This window comes from Rana temporaria, chromosome 5, assembly GCF_905171775.1.
Source record: "Rana temporaria chromosome 5, aRanTem1.1, whole genome shotgun sequence".
NCBI lineage: Eukaryota > Metazoa > Chordata > Amphibia > Anura > Ranidae > Rana > Rana temporaria.
In genome coordinates this window covers 385,113,781-385,132,074 of record NC_053493.1, presented here as the reverse complement: position 1 = coordinate 385,132,074, position 18,294 = coordinate 385,113,781, and the positions used below count along the sequence as shown (strand labels likewise).

The 18,294-nt window shown below is 41.3% G+C and overlaps 3 protein-coding genes across 8 annotated transcripts in view; 2 read left to right on the top strand and 1 right to left on the bottom strand.

The window, feature by feature from the left end:
• EXT1 (exostosin glycosyltransferase 1) overlaps window positions 1–18,294 on the top strand; it is a 404,130-nt gene that overhangs the window by 79,919 nt on the left and 305,917 nt on the right. The gene's annotated exons all lie outside the window — the stretch shown is intronic.
• LOC120941478 lies at window positions 1,889–7,448 on the bottom strand. Of its 4 annotated transcripts, none has more exons than XR_005749547.1 (2): window positions 2,957–6,582; window positions 1,889–2,417 (listed from the first exon to the last, which is right to left on the bottom strand). XR_005749547.1 is itself a non-coding variant. In XM_040354880.1 (2 exons), the coding sequence occupies exons 1-2, from the start codon at window positions 7,421–7,423 to the stop codon at window positions 2,410–2,412; spliced, it is 684 nt and encodes a 227-aa protein (XP_040210814.1). In that variant the 5' UTR covers window positions 7,424–7,448; the 3' UTR covers window positions 1,893–2,409. The 4 variants fall into 4 exon arrangements, 2 of the variants coding, with proteins under 2 accessions (XP_040210814.1, XP_040210815.1); XM_040354880.1 differs by lacking the exon at window positions 2,957–6,582 and adding an exon at window positions 6,748–7,448 and having other exon boundaries at window positions 1,893–2,417; XM_040354881.1 differs by lacking the exon at window positions 2,957–6,582 and adding an exon at window positions 6,766–7,448 and having other exon boundaries at window positions 1,894–2,417.
• On the top strand, window positions 9,564–15,363 carry LOC120941480. Of its 2 annotated transcripts, none has more exons than XM_040354884.1 (2): window positions 9,564–10,264; window positions 14,596–15,363. In XM_040354884.1, the coding sequence occupies exons 1-2, from the start codon at window positions 9,589–9,591 to the stop codon at window positions 14,601–14,603; spliced, it is 684 nt and encodes a 227-aa protein (XP_040210818.1). In that variant the 5' UTR covers window positions 9,564–9,588; the 3' UTR covers window positions 14,604–15,363. The 2 variants fall into 2 exon arrangements, with proteins under 2 accessions (XP_040210818.1, XP_040210819.1); XM_040354885.1 differs by having other exon boundaries at window positions 9,564–10,246; window positions 14,596–15,361.

Here is an 18,294-nt window from a genome sequence, read left to right as displayed (position 1 = left end):
AGTGTGTACGCAAAGAAAGCTTGTCAAGATTCTCGACAAGCCTAACAAGGAACTCGACGAGGAAAACGATGTTTCATTTACGACTAGTTCCTCGGTCATGTGTACGAGGCCTTCTACACACGATCCAACTTTATGGCCATAATTGTCTAATGGGCGTGTTGTATCGGATAATCCGACCGTGTGTATGCGCCGTCGGACAATTATTGGCTGAATTAACGACCAACAAAAGTTGGCTCTTCATGCTCATCAACTGTTGGGCAATAAATCTGTTACGTTGGTTTATCCAATATTGTGTACGCAAGTCCGTCCAACTAATCCAACAATCCAAAGTATACGCATGCTCGGAACCAATGCTAATCATCAGACAACAATAGCAGAAGTTGCCCAGAGGGTGGCGGTAAACAGCAGAAAAACCATGTGCCGAAAATGTTGTGCCGTGTGTGTATACAGAACAAGTTCACGGCCAACACCCTTCAGACCAAAATCCACGGAAAAGTTGGATGGAAGTCTGATCGTTTGTACGAGGCTTTAGGGTTCATGCACTTCAAGGCTTTTCTTGGACTTTTTTCAGATCTGCATGCTTGTTCAAGGTCAGTGATATAGAAGGTAAGGGCAAGTCAAAGGGCAAGTTCGCCTTTTTCCTGAAAAATGAACCAACTCCAAATACCCTGGCGCTTCCACCTTCGCACATCCTAGGTCCTCCTGTCAGGTGCTCAGATTTGTAGAAGCCTCGGATAACATGAAGCCCAAGAGGAGATGTCGACACTCTTAGTATAGCATCCAACAGTGGTTATCCTTTATTGCAAAAACACGTATAACGGCTGTAATCGGGAGCAGTGATCTGAGAGCCTTCCCTCCAATCTGCTCTCAGAGCTCTCCTCGCTGAGGTATCTTCAGCTCTCTGCCCTCTTTTTTTCTGACGTCTCAGGCAAGCTTTATTAATTCTGCACTTTCAATGGGAAAGAGAAGAGAAGACTGCAGATATGCAGGTGTAACTTATGTAGGAGGATTTTTCATCTCTGTGTATTACCTGAGGCCAGTCACTTCACTGGGTATATAGAAGGGTTTACAACCACGGGAAGCAGTGAGTGATGGGTTTTGCTGACTTGTATGAGAAGTATGTGGCTCTGGTCATTTAGTTCACATAACAGGGCCGGTGATGTATGGTGGTAAATATTTTGTTCTGTTCATTCAGATTATAGGGGTTGTTGGCTGCATTCACCTTATCCTGTCATTGATCTATATATGAGGACTTTTTTTTTTTTTAATCTTCTGCTTTGGAAGATGGCCTCTTCTTCACCCCTCTCAATTATCCTATTCCCTCTGTCGTCCTGCAATAAAATAAAATAAAAGGGGAGCAGCTGATTGGTTCCTATGATTAACACAGACGGTCCCTCTTTTAGGCAATTTCCAGTCCTAATTCTTGTTGTAGAGCAGCTTGGCTTGCAGCCTGGCCAGATGATTAATAGAATTTCCTTTTAATTAAACAGTCTTTATTATTGTGTCCCAGTTGGTCTCTGCTAGGAAACCATATTACCATTGCTAGAGGCGTAATGTGGGCGAGCCGAAGCCTTCCTACGGGGAAGGGAAATGCAGGTTTCCTTGTCATGGTGTGCAAACACTTGTAGTTCTATAATTGTTACCTGGCTTGTACCGTGTAAAATCCTATCCACCCTCCTCCAACTTCTGAGATGTGTCGGGTGTTAAAAATCATACATATTAAGTAAAGGCAACCTATTTTTGAAAATAAAAATCATTCACTTGATCATTAAGTACTTTGCAAGTGTCCCACTGGCACCAAAGATGGGCCACTATTTGTCCCACTGGCACCAATTATGAGGCTTTATTCCTTCCACTGATGGCAGTGATGGGCCACTATTTGTCCCACTGGCACCAATTATGAGGCTTTAAAGAATTAATACATCCTCACATGTAGTGCACATGTGGATGCATGATGTTTTCGCATATGCCACGTCCTGAACAAATTTTGAAAAAGGGAATGACTTAGGGGCTAGTCATGGACTTTGTCGGCATGATAAGTTAGTAAAGATATGAGTCTTTCGAAAACTGACTTTATATATAAAAATATTTATTACAAAAAAATATATATTTTAAAAGTTTTCCTCCAAAGAGTACACATAAATTACACATAGCATTTGATCAGTACAGCGTTCACAGTAATTGATGTAGCTTAGAAGATTAAATCTGGTTGTACAGTACTAGCACCAATTGATATAATACTAGACTAGATGTCCAAAAGTGGACTAATAGTTGGAACCATAAATAAATACAAAAGCTTCTAAAGAAAATCATCAGCAACTGGAGATTTTTAGCACTTGCGCTGGGTTGATCGGAGTCCTGACATGTTTCGCGCTGTATCTGAGCGCTTCCTCGAAGGACTTAGTGGAGTCAATGTGCTAAATTGTTGAAGGAGACAAATATACATATATAACATATTGATATAGAACAGAAAAATATATAACAGCCTATATAGATATTTAAGAAACCGGAGTGCTCCTATAGCATGCAATATGGTGAGAAAGGACAAAAAAGAGTCACCCCCATGAACATTGTGGAAATATCCACCGAGAGCAGACAAGATGCCTGGAATTCCAGTCCCAAAAATTCCAGTACGAAGGAGACAGGAGGTATAGTGAAATTGGAATATGATAAATAATAGGGTTTAGAGTAAGTTTGCTTACCTATAAAAAGAAGTACAGACAAAATAACTGTGAACTAGCTTGGCTTGATACTCTCTGCATAGAGAGATATGTAGCACGGGCTAGCAAGGAATTGAATTTGTAACCCCAAAGAGAATAAAACGACGTAACATGGGCGGCAAGGGCTGTAGCAAAAAATCAATATATAGAATCACAGCATTAATTGATAGTAAATAGGTAATAGTAATAATTATTAATAAAGGGCAAATAGTAATAACAGCAAGCAAAATGCTTACCCAATATTTGGAACCATTTATATATAGAGTTTGCAATGGCTCATAACAAGACTGCATTCAGCGAGTATAAGTTTAGGGTGTTTGAAAAAAACCCAGTGTCAATCTTTAGAGCAATTCAAGGAGACAGGGGCAGGGGTTGCCACGATAGACCAGTCACTGAAACAAAATATAGAGGAAAGGAGACTGTGAGCCTAATGAATCGGCCACACAAAAGTATGGAGGGCATGTTTAGAGATAGAGAATTAGGCTTACCAGTATGTAACACTCGCCACACGTGCCGTTGGTTCGTATGCCTCACAAGAGGTTGCGGATAGTGTGTAGGGCTTAAGGGCTTTAAATAGCCTCGAGTCCCGCCCCAGATCGACAACTACCGCGGCGCTGCCGGGTGATGTCATCTGTGCTGGCCGCAAAGTAACTGCAGGTGCGCGCGCACCAGATGCGGTGCGCGCGCAGTACTGAAGTTTATGCACCATTCGATGGCGATTGGACGCCATCTAGTGGACATATTGAGATACAACAAGGATGGAAAAGCTGTATCTCAAGCGGCCACATCGCATGGAATAAATAGGAGGGACATAGAAAGGGGCATCACGTCTGGAAGAGATCACAGGGGGGAGGATATTACCATCCAAATTTCACCACAATTGCAGAAAAGGAGCACAACCATATTAAATGCAAAAAACATTAGTATTTATTTATAGGGTATGGAAGTGGATAGATCTTCCAAATGTACACATGTTATTTAATTATACAGCATAGAGGACCTCGTATAGAAAACAGGGGTACAGTAAATGAACACAAAGAGAAGGACAACTGGAAAAAATCCCAGTAAACCGGTGATCTAAGGACATAATTAAATTAAATGAGCGATATGATTGGCTACTCTGACATCTAGTTCTGCAAATGACAAGGCCATGGTGACAAGGCAATCAGAAAGGTCCAGAGTAGTACTTAGGTGCTAATAGAAAAAAATGAATAGAAAATTTCAAAAATAAAAGTATAATCAATTAGCTTAATGTTACTACAAGAAGGATTTATAGGACTGTGCCTCATTAATGCCTGGGGGCCGTAAGGCATCCAAACGCTCGATCCAGTAAGCTTCTTTTTGGAGTACCTGCTTGTCCCAGTTGCCTCCACGGCAATCTTTGGGGACAATAGCAAGTACTATAAACGAGGCAACTGAGGTATTAAATTTATGATATAGGTCAAGGTGACGGCTGACTGATGTTACCATTTTTCCTTGGGAGGAGTAATAAACATGATCCCTAATTCTATGCTTGAAGTTTCTGATGGTTTTGCCCACATAAAATGCATGGCAGCTACACGTCATAAGGTAAATGATTCCCTGAGTATTACAGTCCGCATAAAAATTGGGGGTAAAAATTTCACCATTGGGTAAAGAAAAAGTAGTACCCTCTCTAACCCAAGGACAAAAATTGCACCTGCCACATCTCATCATACCATTTGGAGGTCGTTGTTGATTTGAATTTGTTTTGTAGTGACTAGAAGTCAATTTATCTCTGAGTGAGCGAGATCTTTTGAAAGTAATATCTGGTCTTTGGCCAATGTAATTACTGAGGATGGGATCGTTAGTCAAAAGTGACCAATGTTTATTTAGAATATTACGCACCTCGATGTGATGGCTTGAGTACCGCGTTATGAATCTTACTGGTTGCGACTCTGTATTGACTTTTTGTTTAAATAATAAGTTGATACGAGATTGTCGTGCAGCCTTATTGAATGCTTTCCGTAGTAAGGATTTACTGTAACCTCTCAACAACAACCGTTGCCTGAGTAGGTTAGCCTGTAACAGGAAATCTTTTGTCATAGTGCAATTCCTTCGTAAACGAAGGTATTGTGCATAAGGTATGCTTTTAAGGAGGTTAGTTGGATGTGCACTAGTGGCGTGTAGTAGGGTGTTACCTGCAGTCTCCTTTCTAAAGAGAGAGGAGGTAATTCTGCCATCGCCATCCTTTAAGATGGTGAGGTCAAGAAAGGTGACCTGGTCTGAAGATGCAGTGAACGTGAATTTTAAGTTGCGTTCATTAACATTAAGAATATCGATAAATTGATATAGTTGGGGACTAGTACCTGACCAGATGATGAAGATGTCGTCGATGTACCTAAGCCAGTTGATCACATGGCCAGTGTACATCGACAAGTCCTCATCCGAAAAAATATCACGTTCCCACCCCCCCAGGTACAGATTGGCGTAGCCAGGGGCACAGCAAGTGCCCATGGCTACGTCCTGTACCTGGAGGAAGTGGGACTCTTTGAAAACGAAATGATTACGTGTAAGAATAAATCGTAAAAGGTCTATTACAAAATCAATATAGTTCCAATGGTGATGGTCCTGTTCACGGAGGAAGGTACGTGCTGTCGAGATGCCCAACTCGTGAGGGATACTGGAGTACAATGCCTCCACGTCCAAGGTCACGAGGAGGGCATCCCGAGGCACGACCATATCCTCAATTTGTTTAAGAAGGTCCAGGGTATCTCGGGTATACGAGGGCAAAGTAAGTACATGGGGCATGAGGATGGAGTCTACAAACCGACTGGCATTTTCAGTCAAGGAACCTATGCCGGACACTATCGGTCTACCTGGGGGAGTAAGAGGGTGTTTGTGGATTTTGGGTAATGCATAGAAAGTTGCAGTTCTTGGGTTGCGAATATTAAGGTAGTTGTACAAGTCTTGGTCTATGAGACCTCTTTGATGAGCAAGGCCAATAATGGATAGGAATTCATTTTTAAATAGAGCTATTTGTGTATCGTTGATACGTCTATACCACTCTTTGTTGTTTAAGATGTGGAATACCATTTTCTCATAATTGGCCTTGGTCATAAGGACCACATTACCTCCCTTGTCGGACGCTTTTATCTCAAGATCCGGATGGTTTTGAAGGTTCATGATAGCTTGTCGTTGTTTTTTAGAGAGATTATTAGTCAATACATTGGTGTCCATTTGTTTACAATCATTTATAGTACTTAGAAGGAAAGCCCATATATTTGAATTGCTTGTTAAGTCTGGAAAGCGTTGGGATTTTAATTTGAATTTTTTGGTAGAAGGATTAGAAGATATAGTAGATGACAGTGATTCCGAACAAGGGAGAGGATCGGGGGGAGGGGATGTGTTTTCGTCAAGGAGGAGCATGAGGTCCCTAAGGGCTCTAAAATCGTCCATAGTGAAATTTTTCACTTGTTCAGTCATATGTTTTTCTTGGATATTACGTAAGCGATTTTCATCAAATAAAAATTTGTATGTTAAGTTGCGACAAAAAAGATAAATATCTTTAATTATTTCGTATTTATCGCTTTTCATGGATGGGCAAAAACTTAGGCCAAGCTGAAGGACCTCAAGCTCCTCTGAGGAGAACAAATAGGGGGTAAGATTCAGGACATTTAGGTTGGAATTAGGGGTTAGGTTAAGGGCGGGGTCATCATGGTTAGGTGAAAATTAGGAACCTGGGTGGTGATATGGGAATCAAGGGTACCTTGTCTCATGTGTTGTTGTGATTGTAATGTTACTTGAGAATTGTCAAGAGAGATGTTTCGCCTAGGAACACCACCCACACTGGGCTCGGAAGTACCCAAGGTAGGTGCTGGACCCGGGGAGGTACCTTGTGGTAGCGACTGTGTTAATAGCGTTTGTATTGCTTGGGCTGCTATACCTCCCATATAGTTGTCCTGTGAATAGCTGCCATCACCACTGGAAGGAGTGTCACCCCGAGTGCGTTGTGGCATGGTATTATCTTTCAGTGGGGGGCGTTTAGACAAAGGTACGTTAGACCCACCACCAAAACCCCTCTTACGTGTCCCCGAAGTGGAAGAAGTGGATGCTGGGTAGTTCCGTCTCGAAGGAGGCTGTGAAGGCAATAAAGAAGAGGAGTCAGATTCAGTATCATCTTCAGTTGTATATTGGTTACTGTCTACGTTGCGAGGTACCCTGAAGTTAGAACGTGAGCCTTTGTATTGAGTGGGGGCCTGCCAACGATAGGCAAAGCCTTCACTGAATGCAAATCTGTCCTTCGACAGTTTCACTTGTTTTTTGTAAATAATATCTTTGGTTGTTTTGGTTATAAAGTCTTTGATGTCTTGACATCGTTTATCATAATGGGTATGGCCTTTTATACCTTCATTATTGGATTGTAGTAGCAAGATATCCTGTTCTAAGGATAGTAGCTCTGACTGATGATGGCCTACCAATAATTTCATTAATTGTGTGCTACATGTTGAAAGTGCTTGTTCCCACGCCACTTTGAATTCAGGTATAGTGGTCTGGAAAGAAGGAAACACTTGAATGCGTAGACCTAGTGGGCTAATGTTCTCTCTGGCGTATTTATTAAGGAATTCAATATGCCAATGTAAATTTGATTTTTTCTTTAAAAGGCGTTTCATTTTAGCCATGTATTGATTGATATTGATTTCCTGTTCATTATCTAGGTTGCAATTCGTCTGAATTTCGGACATGTATCCTGACCAACCTATGCCGGCAAAGTCCATGATGTAGGGGGGGGGGGGGGGGGGGGGGAAAGAGGGAAAGAGGGGGGGAAAGGGGGGGGAATTGGCTAAGAAGGGAGGAGAGGAAGAGACAGAAAAAATTTTTACTGTATAGAGAGGGAAACGAGGGAAACTAACTGATAAAAAGGGATAACCTAATTAAACTTATAGAAATACTGTAACAATAAATAAGAACACTAAGTAACCTGTAATGTGAAGGTTACTAATAGCCCGGGTGCTTCCACCCTAGATTAGATTTAAAGAATTAATACATCCTCACATGTAGTGCACATGTGGATGCATGATGTTTTCGCATATGCCACGTCCTGAACAAATTTTGAAAAAGGGAATGACTTAGGGGCTAGTCATGGACTTTGTCGGCATGATAAGTTAGTAAAGATATGAGTCTTTCGAAAACTGACTTTATATATAAAAATATTTATTACAAAAAAATATATATTTTAAAAGTTTTCCTCCAAAGAGTACACATAAATTACACATAGCATTTGATCAGTACAGCGTTCACAGTAATTGATGTAGCTTAGAAGATTAAATCTGGTTGTACAGTACTAGCACCAATTGATATAATACTAGACTAGATGTCCAAAAGTGGACTAATAGTTGGAACCATAAATAAATACAAAAGCTTCTAAAGAAAATCATCAGCAACTGGAGATTTTTAGCACTTGCGCTGGGTTGATCGGAGTCCTGACATGTTTCGCGCTGTATCTGAGCGCTTCCTCGAAGGACTTAGTGGAGTCAATGTGCTAAATTGTTGAAGGAGACAAATATACATATATAACATATTGATATAGAACAGAAAAATATATAACAGCCTATATAGATATTTAAGAAACCGGAGTGCTCCTATAGCATGCAATATGGTGAGAAAGGACAAAAAAGAGTCACCCCCATGAACATTGTGGAAATATCCACCGAGAGCAGACAAGATGCCTGGAATTCCAGTCCCAAAAATTCCAGTACGAAGGAGACAGGAGGTATAGTGAAATTGGAATATGATAAATAATAGGGTTTAGAGTAAGTTTGCTTACCTATAAAAAGAAGTACAGACAAAATAACTGTGAACTAGCTTGGCTTGATACTCTCTGCATAGAGAGATATGTAGCACGGGCTAGCAAGGAATTGAATTTGTAACCCCAAAGAGAATAAAACGACGTAACATGGGCGGCAAGGGCTGTAGCAAAAAATCAATATATAGAATCACAGCATTAATTGATAGTAAATAGGTAATAGTAATAATTATTAATAAAGGGCAAATAGTAATAACAGCAAGCAAAATGCTTACCCAATATTTGGAACCATTTATATATAGAGTTTGCAATGGCTCATAACAAGACTGCATTCAGCGAGTATAAGTTTAGGGTGTTTGAAAAAAACCCAGTGTCAATCTTTAGAGCAATTCAAGGAGACAGGGGCAGGGGTTGCCACGATAGACCAGTCACTGAAACAAAATATAGAGGAAAGGAGACTGTGAGCCTAATGAATCGGCCACACAAAAGTATGGAGGGCATGTTTAGAGATAGAGAATTAGGCTTACCAGTATGTAACACTCGCCACACGTGCCGTTGGTTCGTATGCCTCACAAGAGGTTGCGGATAGTGTGTAGGGCTTAAGGGCTTTAAATAGCCTCGAGTCCCGCCCCAGATCGACAACTACCGCGGCGCTGCCGGGTGATGTCATCTGTGCTGGCCGCAAAGTAACTGCAGGTGCGCGCGCACCAGATGCGGTGCGCGCGCAGTACTGAAGTTTATGCACCATTCGATGGCGATTGGACGCCATCTAGTGGACATATTGAGATACAACAAGGATGGAAAAGCTGTATCTCAAGCGGCCACATCGCATGGAATAAATAGGAGGGACATAGAAAGGGGCATCACGTCTGGAAGAGATCACAGGGGGGAGGATATTACCATCCAAATTTCACCACAATTGCAGAAAAGGAGCACAACCATATTAAATGCAAAAAACATTAGTATTTATTTATAGGGTATGGAAGTGGATAGATCTTCCAAATGTACACATGTTATTTAATTATACAGCATTTCCCCCCCCCCCCCCCCCCCCCCCCCCCCCCCTACATCATGGACTTTGCCGGCATAGGTTGGTCAGGATACATGTCCGAAATTCAGACGAATTGCAACCTAGATAATGAACAGGAAATCAATATCAATCAATACATGGCTAAAATGAAACGCCTTTTAAAGAAAAAATCAAATTTACATTGGCATATTGAATTCCTTAATAAATACGCCAGAGAGAACATTAGCCCACTAGGTCTACGCATTCAAGTGTTTCCTTCTTTCCAGACCACTATACCTGAATTCAAAGTGGCGTGGGAACAAGCACTTTCAACATGTAGCACACAATTAATGAAATTATTGGTAGGCCATCATCAGTCAGAGCTACTATCCTTAGAACAGGATATCTTGCTACTACAATCCAATAATGAAGGTATAAAAGGCCATACCCATTATGATAAACGATGTCAAGACATCAAAGACTTTATAACCAAAACAACCAAAGATATTATTTACAAAAAACAAGTGAAACTGTCGAAGGACAGATTTGCATTCAGTGAAGGCTTTGCCTATCGTTGGCAGGCCCCCACTCAATACAAAGGCTCACGTTCTAACTTCAGGGTACCTCGCAACGTAGACAGTAACCAATATACAACTGAAGATGATACTGAATCTGACTCCTCTTCTTTATTGCCTTCACAGCCTCCTTCGAGACGGAACTACCCAGCATCCACTTCTTCCACTTCGGGGACACGTAAGAGGGGTTTTGGTGGTGGGTCTAACGTACCTTTGTCTAAACGCCCCCCACTGAAAGATAATACCATGCCACAACGCACTCGGGGTGACACTCCTTCCAGTGGTGATGGCAGCTATTCACAGGACAACTATATGGGAGGTATAGCAGCCCAAGCAATACAAACGCTATTAACACAGTCGCTACCACAAGGTACCTCCCCGGGTCCAGCACCTACCTTGGGTACTTCCGAGCCCAGTGTGGGTGGTGTTCCTAGGCGAAACATCTCTCTTGACAATTCTCAAGTAACATTACAATCACAACAACACATGAGACAAGGTACCCTTGATTCCCATATCACCACCCAGGTTCCTAATTTTCACCTAACCATGATGACCCCGCCCTTAACCTAACCCCTAATTCCAACCTAAATGTCCTGAATCTTACCCCCTATTTGTTCTCCTCAGAGGAGCTTGAGGTCCTTCAGCTTGGCCTAAGTTTTTGCCCATCCATGAAAAGCGATAAATACGAAATAATTAAAGATATTTATCTTTTTTGTCGCAACTTAACATACAAATTTTTATTTGATGAAAATCGCTTACGTAATATCCAAGAAAAACATATGACTGAACAAGTGAAAAATTTCACTATGGACGATTTTAGAGCCCTTAGGGACCTCATGCTCCTCCTTGACGAAAACACATCCCCTCCCCCCGATCCTCTCCCTTGTTCGGAATCACTGTCATCTACTATATCTTCTAATCCTTCTACCAAAAAATTCAAATTAAAATCCCAACGCTTTCCAGACTTAACAAGCAATTCAAATATATGGGCTTTCCTTCTAAGTACTATAAATGATTGTAAACAAATGGACACCAATGTATTGACTAATAATCTCTCTAAAAAACAACGACAAGCTATCATGAACCTTCAAAACCATCCGGATCTTGAGATAAAAGCGTCCGACAAGGGAGGTAATGTGGTCCTTATGACCAAGGCCAATTATGAGAAAATGGTATTCCACATCTTAAACAACAAAGAGTGGTATAGACGTATCAACGATACACAAATAGCTCTATTTAAAAATGAATTCCTATCCATTATTGGCCTTGCTCATCAAAGAGGTCTCATAGACCAAGACTTGTACAACTACCTTAATATTCGCAACCCAAGAACTGCAACTTTCTATGCATTACCCAAAATCCACAAACACCCTCTTACTCCCCCAGGTAGACCGATAGTGTCCGGCATAGGTTCCTTGACTGAAAATGCCAGTCGGTTTGTAGACTCCATCCTCATGCCCCATGTACTTACTTTGCCCTCGTATACCCGAGATACCCTGGACCTTCTTAAACAAATTGAGGATATGGTCGTGCCTCGGGATGCCCTCCTCGTGACCTTGGACGTGGAGGCATTGTACTCCAGTATCCCTCACGAGTTGGGCATCTCGACAGCACGTACCTTCCTCCGTGAACAGGACCATCACCATTGGAACTATATTGATTTTGTAATAGACCTTTTACGATTTATTCTTACACGTAATCATTTCGTTTTCAAAGAGTCCCACTTCCTCCAGGTACAGGGCGTAGCCATGGGCACTTGCTGTGCCCCTGGCTACGCCAATCTGTACCTGGGGGGGTGGGAACGTGATATTTTTTCGGATGAGGACTTGTCGATGTACACTGGCCATGTGATCAACTGGCTTAGGTACATCGACGACATCTTCATCATCTGGTCAGGTACTAGTCCCCAACTATATCAATTTATCGATATTCTTAATGTTAATGAACGCAACTTAAAATTCACGTTCACTGCATCTTCAGACCAGGTCACCTTTCTTGACCTCACCATCTTAAAGGATGGCGATGGCAGAATTACCTCCTCTCTCTTTAGAAAGGAGACTGCAGGTAACACCCTACTACACGCCACTAGTGCACATCCAACTAACCTCCTTAAAAGCATACCTTATGCACAATACCTTCGTTTACGAAGGAATTGCACTATGACAAAAGATTTCCTGTTACAGGCTAACCTACTCAGGCAACGGTTGTTGTTGAGAGGTTACAGTAAATCCTTACTACGGAAAGCATTCAATAAGGCTGCACGACAATCTCGTATCAACTTATTATTTAAACAAAAAGTCAATACAGAGTCGCAACCAGTAAGATTCATAACGCGGGTACTCAAGCCATCACATCGAGGTGCGTAATATTCTAAATAAACATTGGTCACTTTTGACTAACGATCCCATCCTCAGTAATTACATTGGCCAAAGACCAGATATTACTTTCAAAAGATCTCGCTCACTCAGAGATAAATTGACTTCTAGTCACTACAAAACAAATTCAAATCAACAACGACCTCCAAATGGTATGATGAGATGTGGCAGGTGCAATTTTTGTCCTTGGGTTAGAGAGGGTACTACTTTTTCTTTACCCAATGGTGAAATTTTTACCCCCAATTTTTATGCGGACTGTAATACTCAGGGAATCATTTACCTTATGACGTGTAGCTGCCATGCATTTTATGTGGGCAAAACCATCAGAAACTTCAAGCATAGAATTAGGGATCATGTTTATTACTCCTCCCAAGGAAAAATGGTAACATCAGTCAGCCGTCACCTTGACCTATATCATAAATTTAATACCTCAGTTGCCTCGTTTATAGTACTTGCTATTGTCCCCAAAGATTGCCGTGGAGGCAACTGGGACAAGCAGGTACTCCAAAAAGAAGCTTACTGGATCGAGCGTTTGGATGCCTTACGGCCCCCAGGCATTAATGAGGCACAGTCCTATAAATCCTTCTTGTAGTAACATTAAGCTAATTGATTATACTTTTATTTTTGAAATTTTCTATTCATTTTTTTCTATTAGCACCTAAGTACTACTCTGGACCTTTCTGATTGCCTTGTCACCATGGCCTTGTCATTTGCAGAACTAGATGTCAGAGTAGCCAATCATATCGCTCATTTAATTTAATTATGTCCTTAGATCACCGGTTTACTGGGATTTTTTCCAGTTGTCCTTCTCTTTGTGTTCATTTACTGTACCCCTGTTTTCTATACGAGGTCCTCTATGCTGTATAATTAAATAACATGTGTACATTTGGAAGATCTATCCACTTCCATACCCTATAAATAAATACTAATGTTTTTTGCATTTAATATGGTTGTGCTCCTTTTCTGCAATTGTGGTGAAATTTGGATGGTAATATCCTCCCCCCTGTGATCTCTTCCAGACGTGATGCCCCTTTCTATGTCCCTCCTATTTATTCCATGCGATGTGGCCGCTTGAGATACAGCTTTTCCATCCTTGTTGTATCTCAATATGTCCACTAGATGGCGTCCAATCGCCATCGAATGGTGCATAAACTTCAGTACTGCGCGCGCACCGCATCTGGTGCGCGCGCACCTGCAGTTACTTTGCGGCCAGCACAGATGACATCACCCGGCAGCGCCGCGGTAGTTGTCGATCTGGGGCGGGACTCGAGGCTATTTAAAGCCCTTAAGCCCTACACACTATCCGCAACCTCTTGTGAGGCATACGAACCAACGGCACGTGTGGCGAGTGTTACATACTGGTAAGCCTAATTCTCTATCTCTAAACATGCCCTCCATACTTTTGTGTGGCCGATTCATTAGGCTCACAGTCTCCTTTCCTCTATATTTTGTTTCAGTGACTGGTCTATCGTGGCAACCCCTGCCCCTGTCTCCTTGAATTGCTCTAAAGATTGACACTGGGTTTTTTTCAAACACCCTAAACTTATACTCGCTGAATGCAGTCTTGTTATGAGCCATTGCAAACTCTATATATAAATGGTTCCAAATATTGGGTAAGCATTTTGCTTGCTGTTATTACTATTTGCCCTTTATTAATAATTATTACTATTACCTATTTACTATCAATTAATGCTGTGATTCTATATATTGATTTTTTGCTACAGCCCTTGCCGCCCATGTTACGTCGTTTTATTCTCTTTGGGGTTACAAATTCAATTCCTTGCTAGCCCGTGCTACATATCTCTCTATGCAGAGAGTATCAAGCCAAGCTAGTTCACAGTTATTTTGTCTGTACTTCTTTTTATAGGTAAGCAAACTTACTCTAAACCCTATTATTTATCATATTCCAATTTCACTATACCTCCTGTCTCCTTCGTACTGGAATTTTTGGGACTGGAATTCCAGGCATCTTGTCTGCTCTCGGTGGATATTTCCACAATGTTCATGGGGGTGACTCTTTTTTGTCCTTTCTCACCATATTGCATGCTATAGGAGCACTCCGGTTTCTTAAATATCTATATAGGCTGTTATATATTTTTCTGTTCTATATCAATATGTTATATATGTATATTTGTCTCCTTCAACAATTTAGCACATTGACTCCACTAAGTCCTTCGAGGAAGCGCTCAGATACAGCGCGAAACATGTCAGGACTCCGATCAACCCAGCGCAAGTGCTAAAAATCTCCAGTTGCTGATGATTTTCTTTAGAAGCTTTTGTATTTATTTATGGTTCCAACTATTAGTCCACTTTTGGACATCTAGTCTAGTATTATATCAATTGGTGCTAGTACTGTACAACCAGATTTAATCTTCTAAGCTACATCAATTACTGTGAACGCTGTACTGATCAAATGCTATGTGTAATTTATGTGTACTCTTTGGAGGAAAACTTTTAAAATATATATTTTTTTGTAATAAATATTTTTATATATAAAGTCAGTTTTCGAAAGACTCATATCTTTACTAACTTATCATGCCGACAAAGTCCATGACTAGCCCCTAAGTCATTCCCTTTTTCAAAATTATGAGGCTTTATTCCTTCCACTGATGGCAGTGATGGGGCACTATTCTTTCCACTGACACCAATTATGTAATTTTACTCCCTCTGACCACCAAATGGTTTACTTCCACCAATTCCAGTGCATTTTCCACTCCCACTGGCCACAGTTTTACCCCCCGAAAGTTTGAAGGGCAGTAATTTGGCCCTTTTCAAATGTTTGGAGAACCCTGCTGTAGAACAACCTTTCTAAACCTTTTCAACACAGAGGAACCCTTTTTGGTCTCTGGGAATCTCTGCTAAAAACTCATTAGTGTGATGGTCAGTGGGAAGAATGCTCTTCACATTTGTGGTCTTTGGGGAATAATCCTGTGTCACAGATGGCTAAAAGATCAGTGGTGTGAGTGGGAACTTATCTGAGAGGCCTATCTTATCTTATCTGCCTCTCGGATAAGTTCCCACTTGCACCACTGATCTTTTAGCCATCTGTGACAGGGGTATATTCCCAAAGACCACAAATTTAAGGAGCATTCTTCCCACTGACCAATCTAGCAACCTCTAGAGAGGAACCCCAGCGTTTCGTAAAACCTGACTGAGAAAGGCTGCTCTAGAAGAATGGTGCCATCTTTGTTTAGACCTCATCCAGAGTTGGCACTTACTTTTCTAGGTCTTGATAACCCAAGAGCATGGGATGTGGACTCCTTAAAGCCTAAAGTCACATAAGGGAAGAAGTTGAAGATCCATTCAATAATTCTGTTGCAACAGCTAGATGAGGCTAGCCCTGCCAAGCATCGATTTCTTGTCGGCGCGTTGAGAGAAATTTGTTGGGTTCCTTTGAACGTGGATGGAGGAATCTCCCCTGCCAGCTGATAATGCTGCTGCCTGTCTGGGTATCTAAACAGTGACTGCATCGGACTGGATGAAGTCACTGTTAGGGCAAGAATTTTCTACTCGACTACTTTCGTTTTTTTTTTTTTTTTTTTTTAACTTTGTTGAGCTGGGTAGTGCCTACAGAGGTCACCCCACAGCTTAAATGTCATATGTGCCAGCTTAAAGTGGAGGTTCACCCAAAAAAATCAATTTTTAACAGTAGCTTCGGCCTAATTACTGGAAGCAGAATCGGGTGTTTTGATTAAAATCAATGCAGTACTTACCCTTTTTGAGATGGATGTTCTCCCGCCGCTTCAGTGTATGGACTGGGCGTTCCTATTTGATTGACAGCCTTCCGACCGTCGCATACAGCGCGTCACCAGTTTCCGAAAGTAGCCGAACGTCGGTGCGCAGGCGCCGTATAGCGCCGCACTGACGTTCGGCAACTCGTGACGCACTGTATGCGACCGTCGGAAGGCTGTCAATCAAATAGGAACGCCCAGTCCCGAAGACCATACCTGGAAGCGGCGGGAGAACATCTATCTCAAAAAAGGTAAGTACTGCATTGATTTTAATCAAAACACCCGATTTTGCTTCCCATAATTAGGCCCAATCTACTGTTAATTTTTTTTTTCGGGTGAACTCCCACTTTAAGGCAGATTTTAGACAAATTTAGAGCAGCTTCATTTATAGATTCCTCAAAAATGACCACTTCTTACTGCTTGTCACCAAGCGTATGCATGGAAGTTGGCCTTCTTTCATGGGGTCGGGTATGTGCCTACCTGAGTATGTGTTTAAGGGTGCTTCTTCAGCACGGAGACAACTCCAGGTCTGGCAGCACATGGCAGGGGACAGCATCCGAAACGTCTCAGAGTGTCTGGTGCTGATGCTTTTGCTGGTGGTAATGGCTCTGTATGAGAACAAAGATGTGACATGGGTGGTGGCACAGAAAACTAATAGGCCTCATGTACATTGCTGCTGGTAAACGGATGTTTAGGAGGAGTTGGGCATTTTATTTTTCAGCTGCTCCTGAAGTTTCCTCCTGTTATCTTATCAGTACATGTACACAGGTTCGTTTTACAGTCGTTTCTAGGCAGTTCAGTTTAGAGGCTTTTTTTTTTAACACCCAAAAATGCGCTCAGAAGCTGTGTTTTTTAGAGGCTTTTCAAGCGCGGCTACTTGCGTTTAGCAGCTTTTATTTACAGACGTTTTTAATTTGAACGCTTCTGGAAGCAAGCACGGATAAACGTTCTTGGGTGCCGGTTTCTAGCTGTCAAGTTATTGTTCAGGAGAGGTTGAACAACATCCCATGTACATGAAGCCATAGTGTAATAATACTTTTTCTTTAGTGGGAACTTTATTTTTTACTTTATTTTTTGTTTTTTCGAAAAGGGTTCTTTAACCCATTGGAACAGATCAGTGATTAGTAGAGCAGACATTAAAGCCTCAACTCTGCAGCCAATACCCAGTTTCCATACAATAGCCAGGCTAGCCTTTTGTGCTTGTGTGTTTTTGGTTTATTTTATCTTTTTTTTTTTTTTTTTTTTCTACCAAAGGCTTCATTGTTTTTTTTTTTTTCTCAAATAATTTTTTTACATACACGACGAAAAAACGAAAGAAAACAATATAGTTGACAATACACTGATAGAAAACATGTTTTTGATTTTTCTCAACAACATGCTGGCAGAGTGGGACAAAATAATTTATATCCACTGGTTGACAGTCAAGGTACTTTTTTTCTTTTGTCACTTAAATATAAGATGCCTACAATGTTCCTTTTTTTTTTTATTCTCACATGCAGTGTTTCTTCCCCGATCTTCCCTTTTTACCATTTGTATATAATAATCATACATTCAGAATTTGCAATTTGTTTAGTTGTTTCCCACATTTCAGCAGGTTGTGCCTTTTTTTTTTTTTTTTTTAATGGACGGCGCCTGTCCCAGTCTTGACACATATCCCCCCATCACCTGAAGGGTTGTAAATCTCCCATGTTGTATTCTTCTATGGTTTTATCTGGTTTTTTTTGTAGCGGTCTACTGTAACCCTTCATGTCCTGGCTGTGTCTGGGGAGTTGCTCATTGCTAAAGGGTCAGAAGTCACAGATAAACATACATAATGTATTGCGTTCAGGGCTCGGCGAAGCAGAAAATATGGCCGCTCAGAAATATTCTTGGCGCCATGTGTAGACGGCAGCTCTTCGGTGAGTCCAGAAATTCAGACCCGAGTGACCATTACTGGCTCCAGTAAATATTTATGTGCTTATTTTTCTGCTTTGTAATAATAAATATAAGCAGCATGTGTTCACCAATCATACAAGAGTACCACTGAAGCAATTGTTTACCAAGATTTCTGTTCTGAAGTTTGAGAATGTGAGTTGGCCAGATTGTGCAAATTGAGGCACCTACAGGTCCTGTCTGACCCG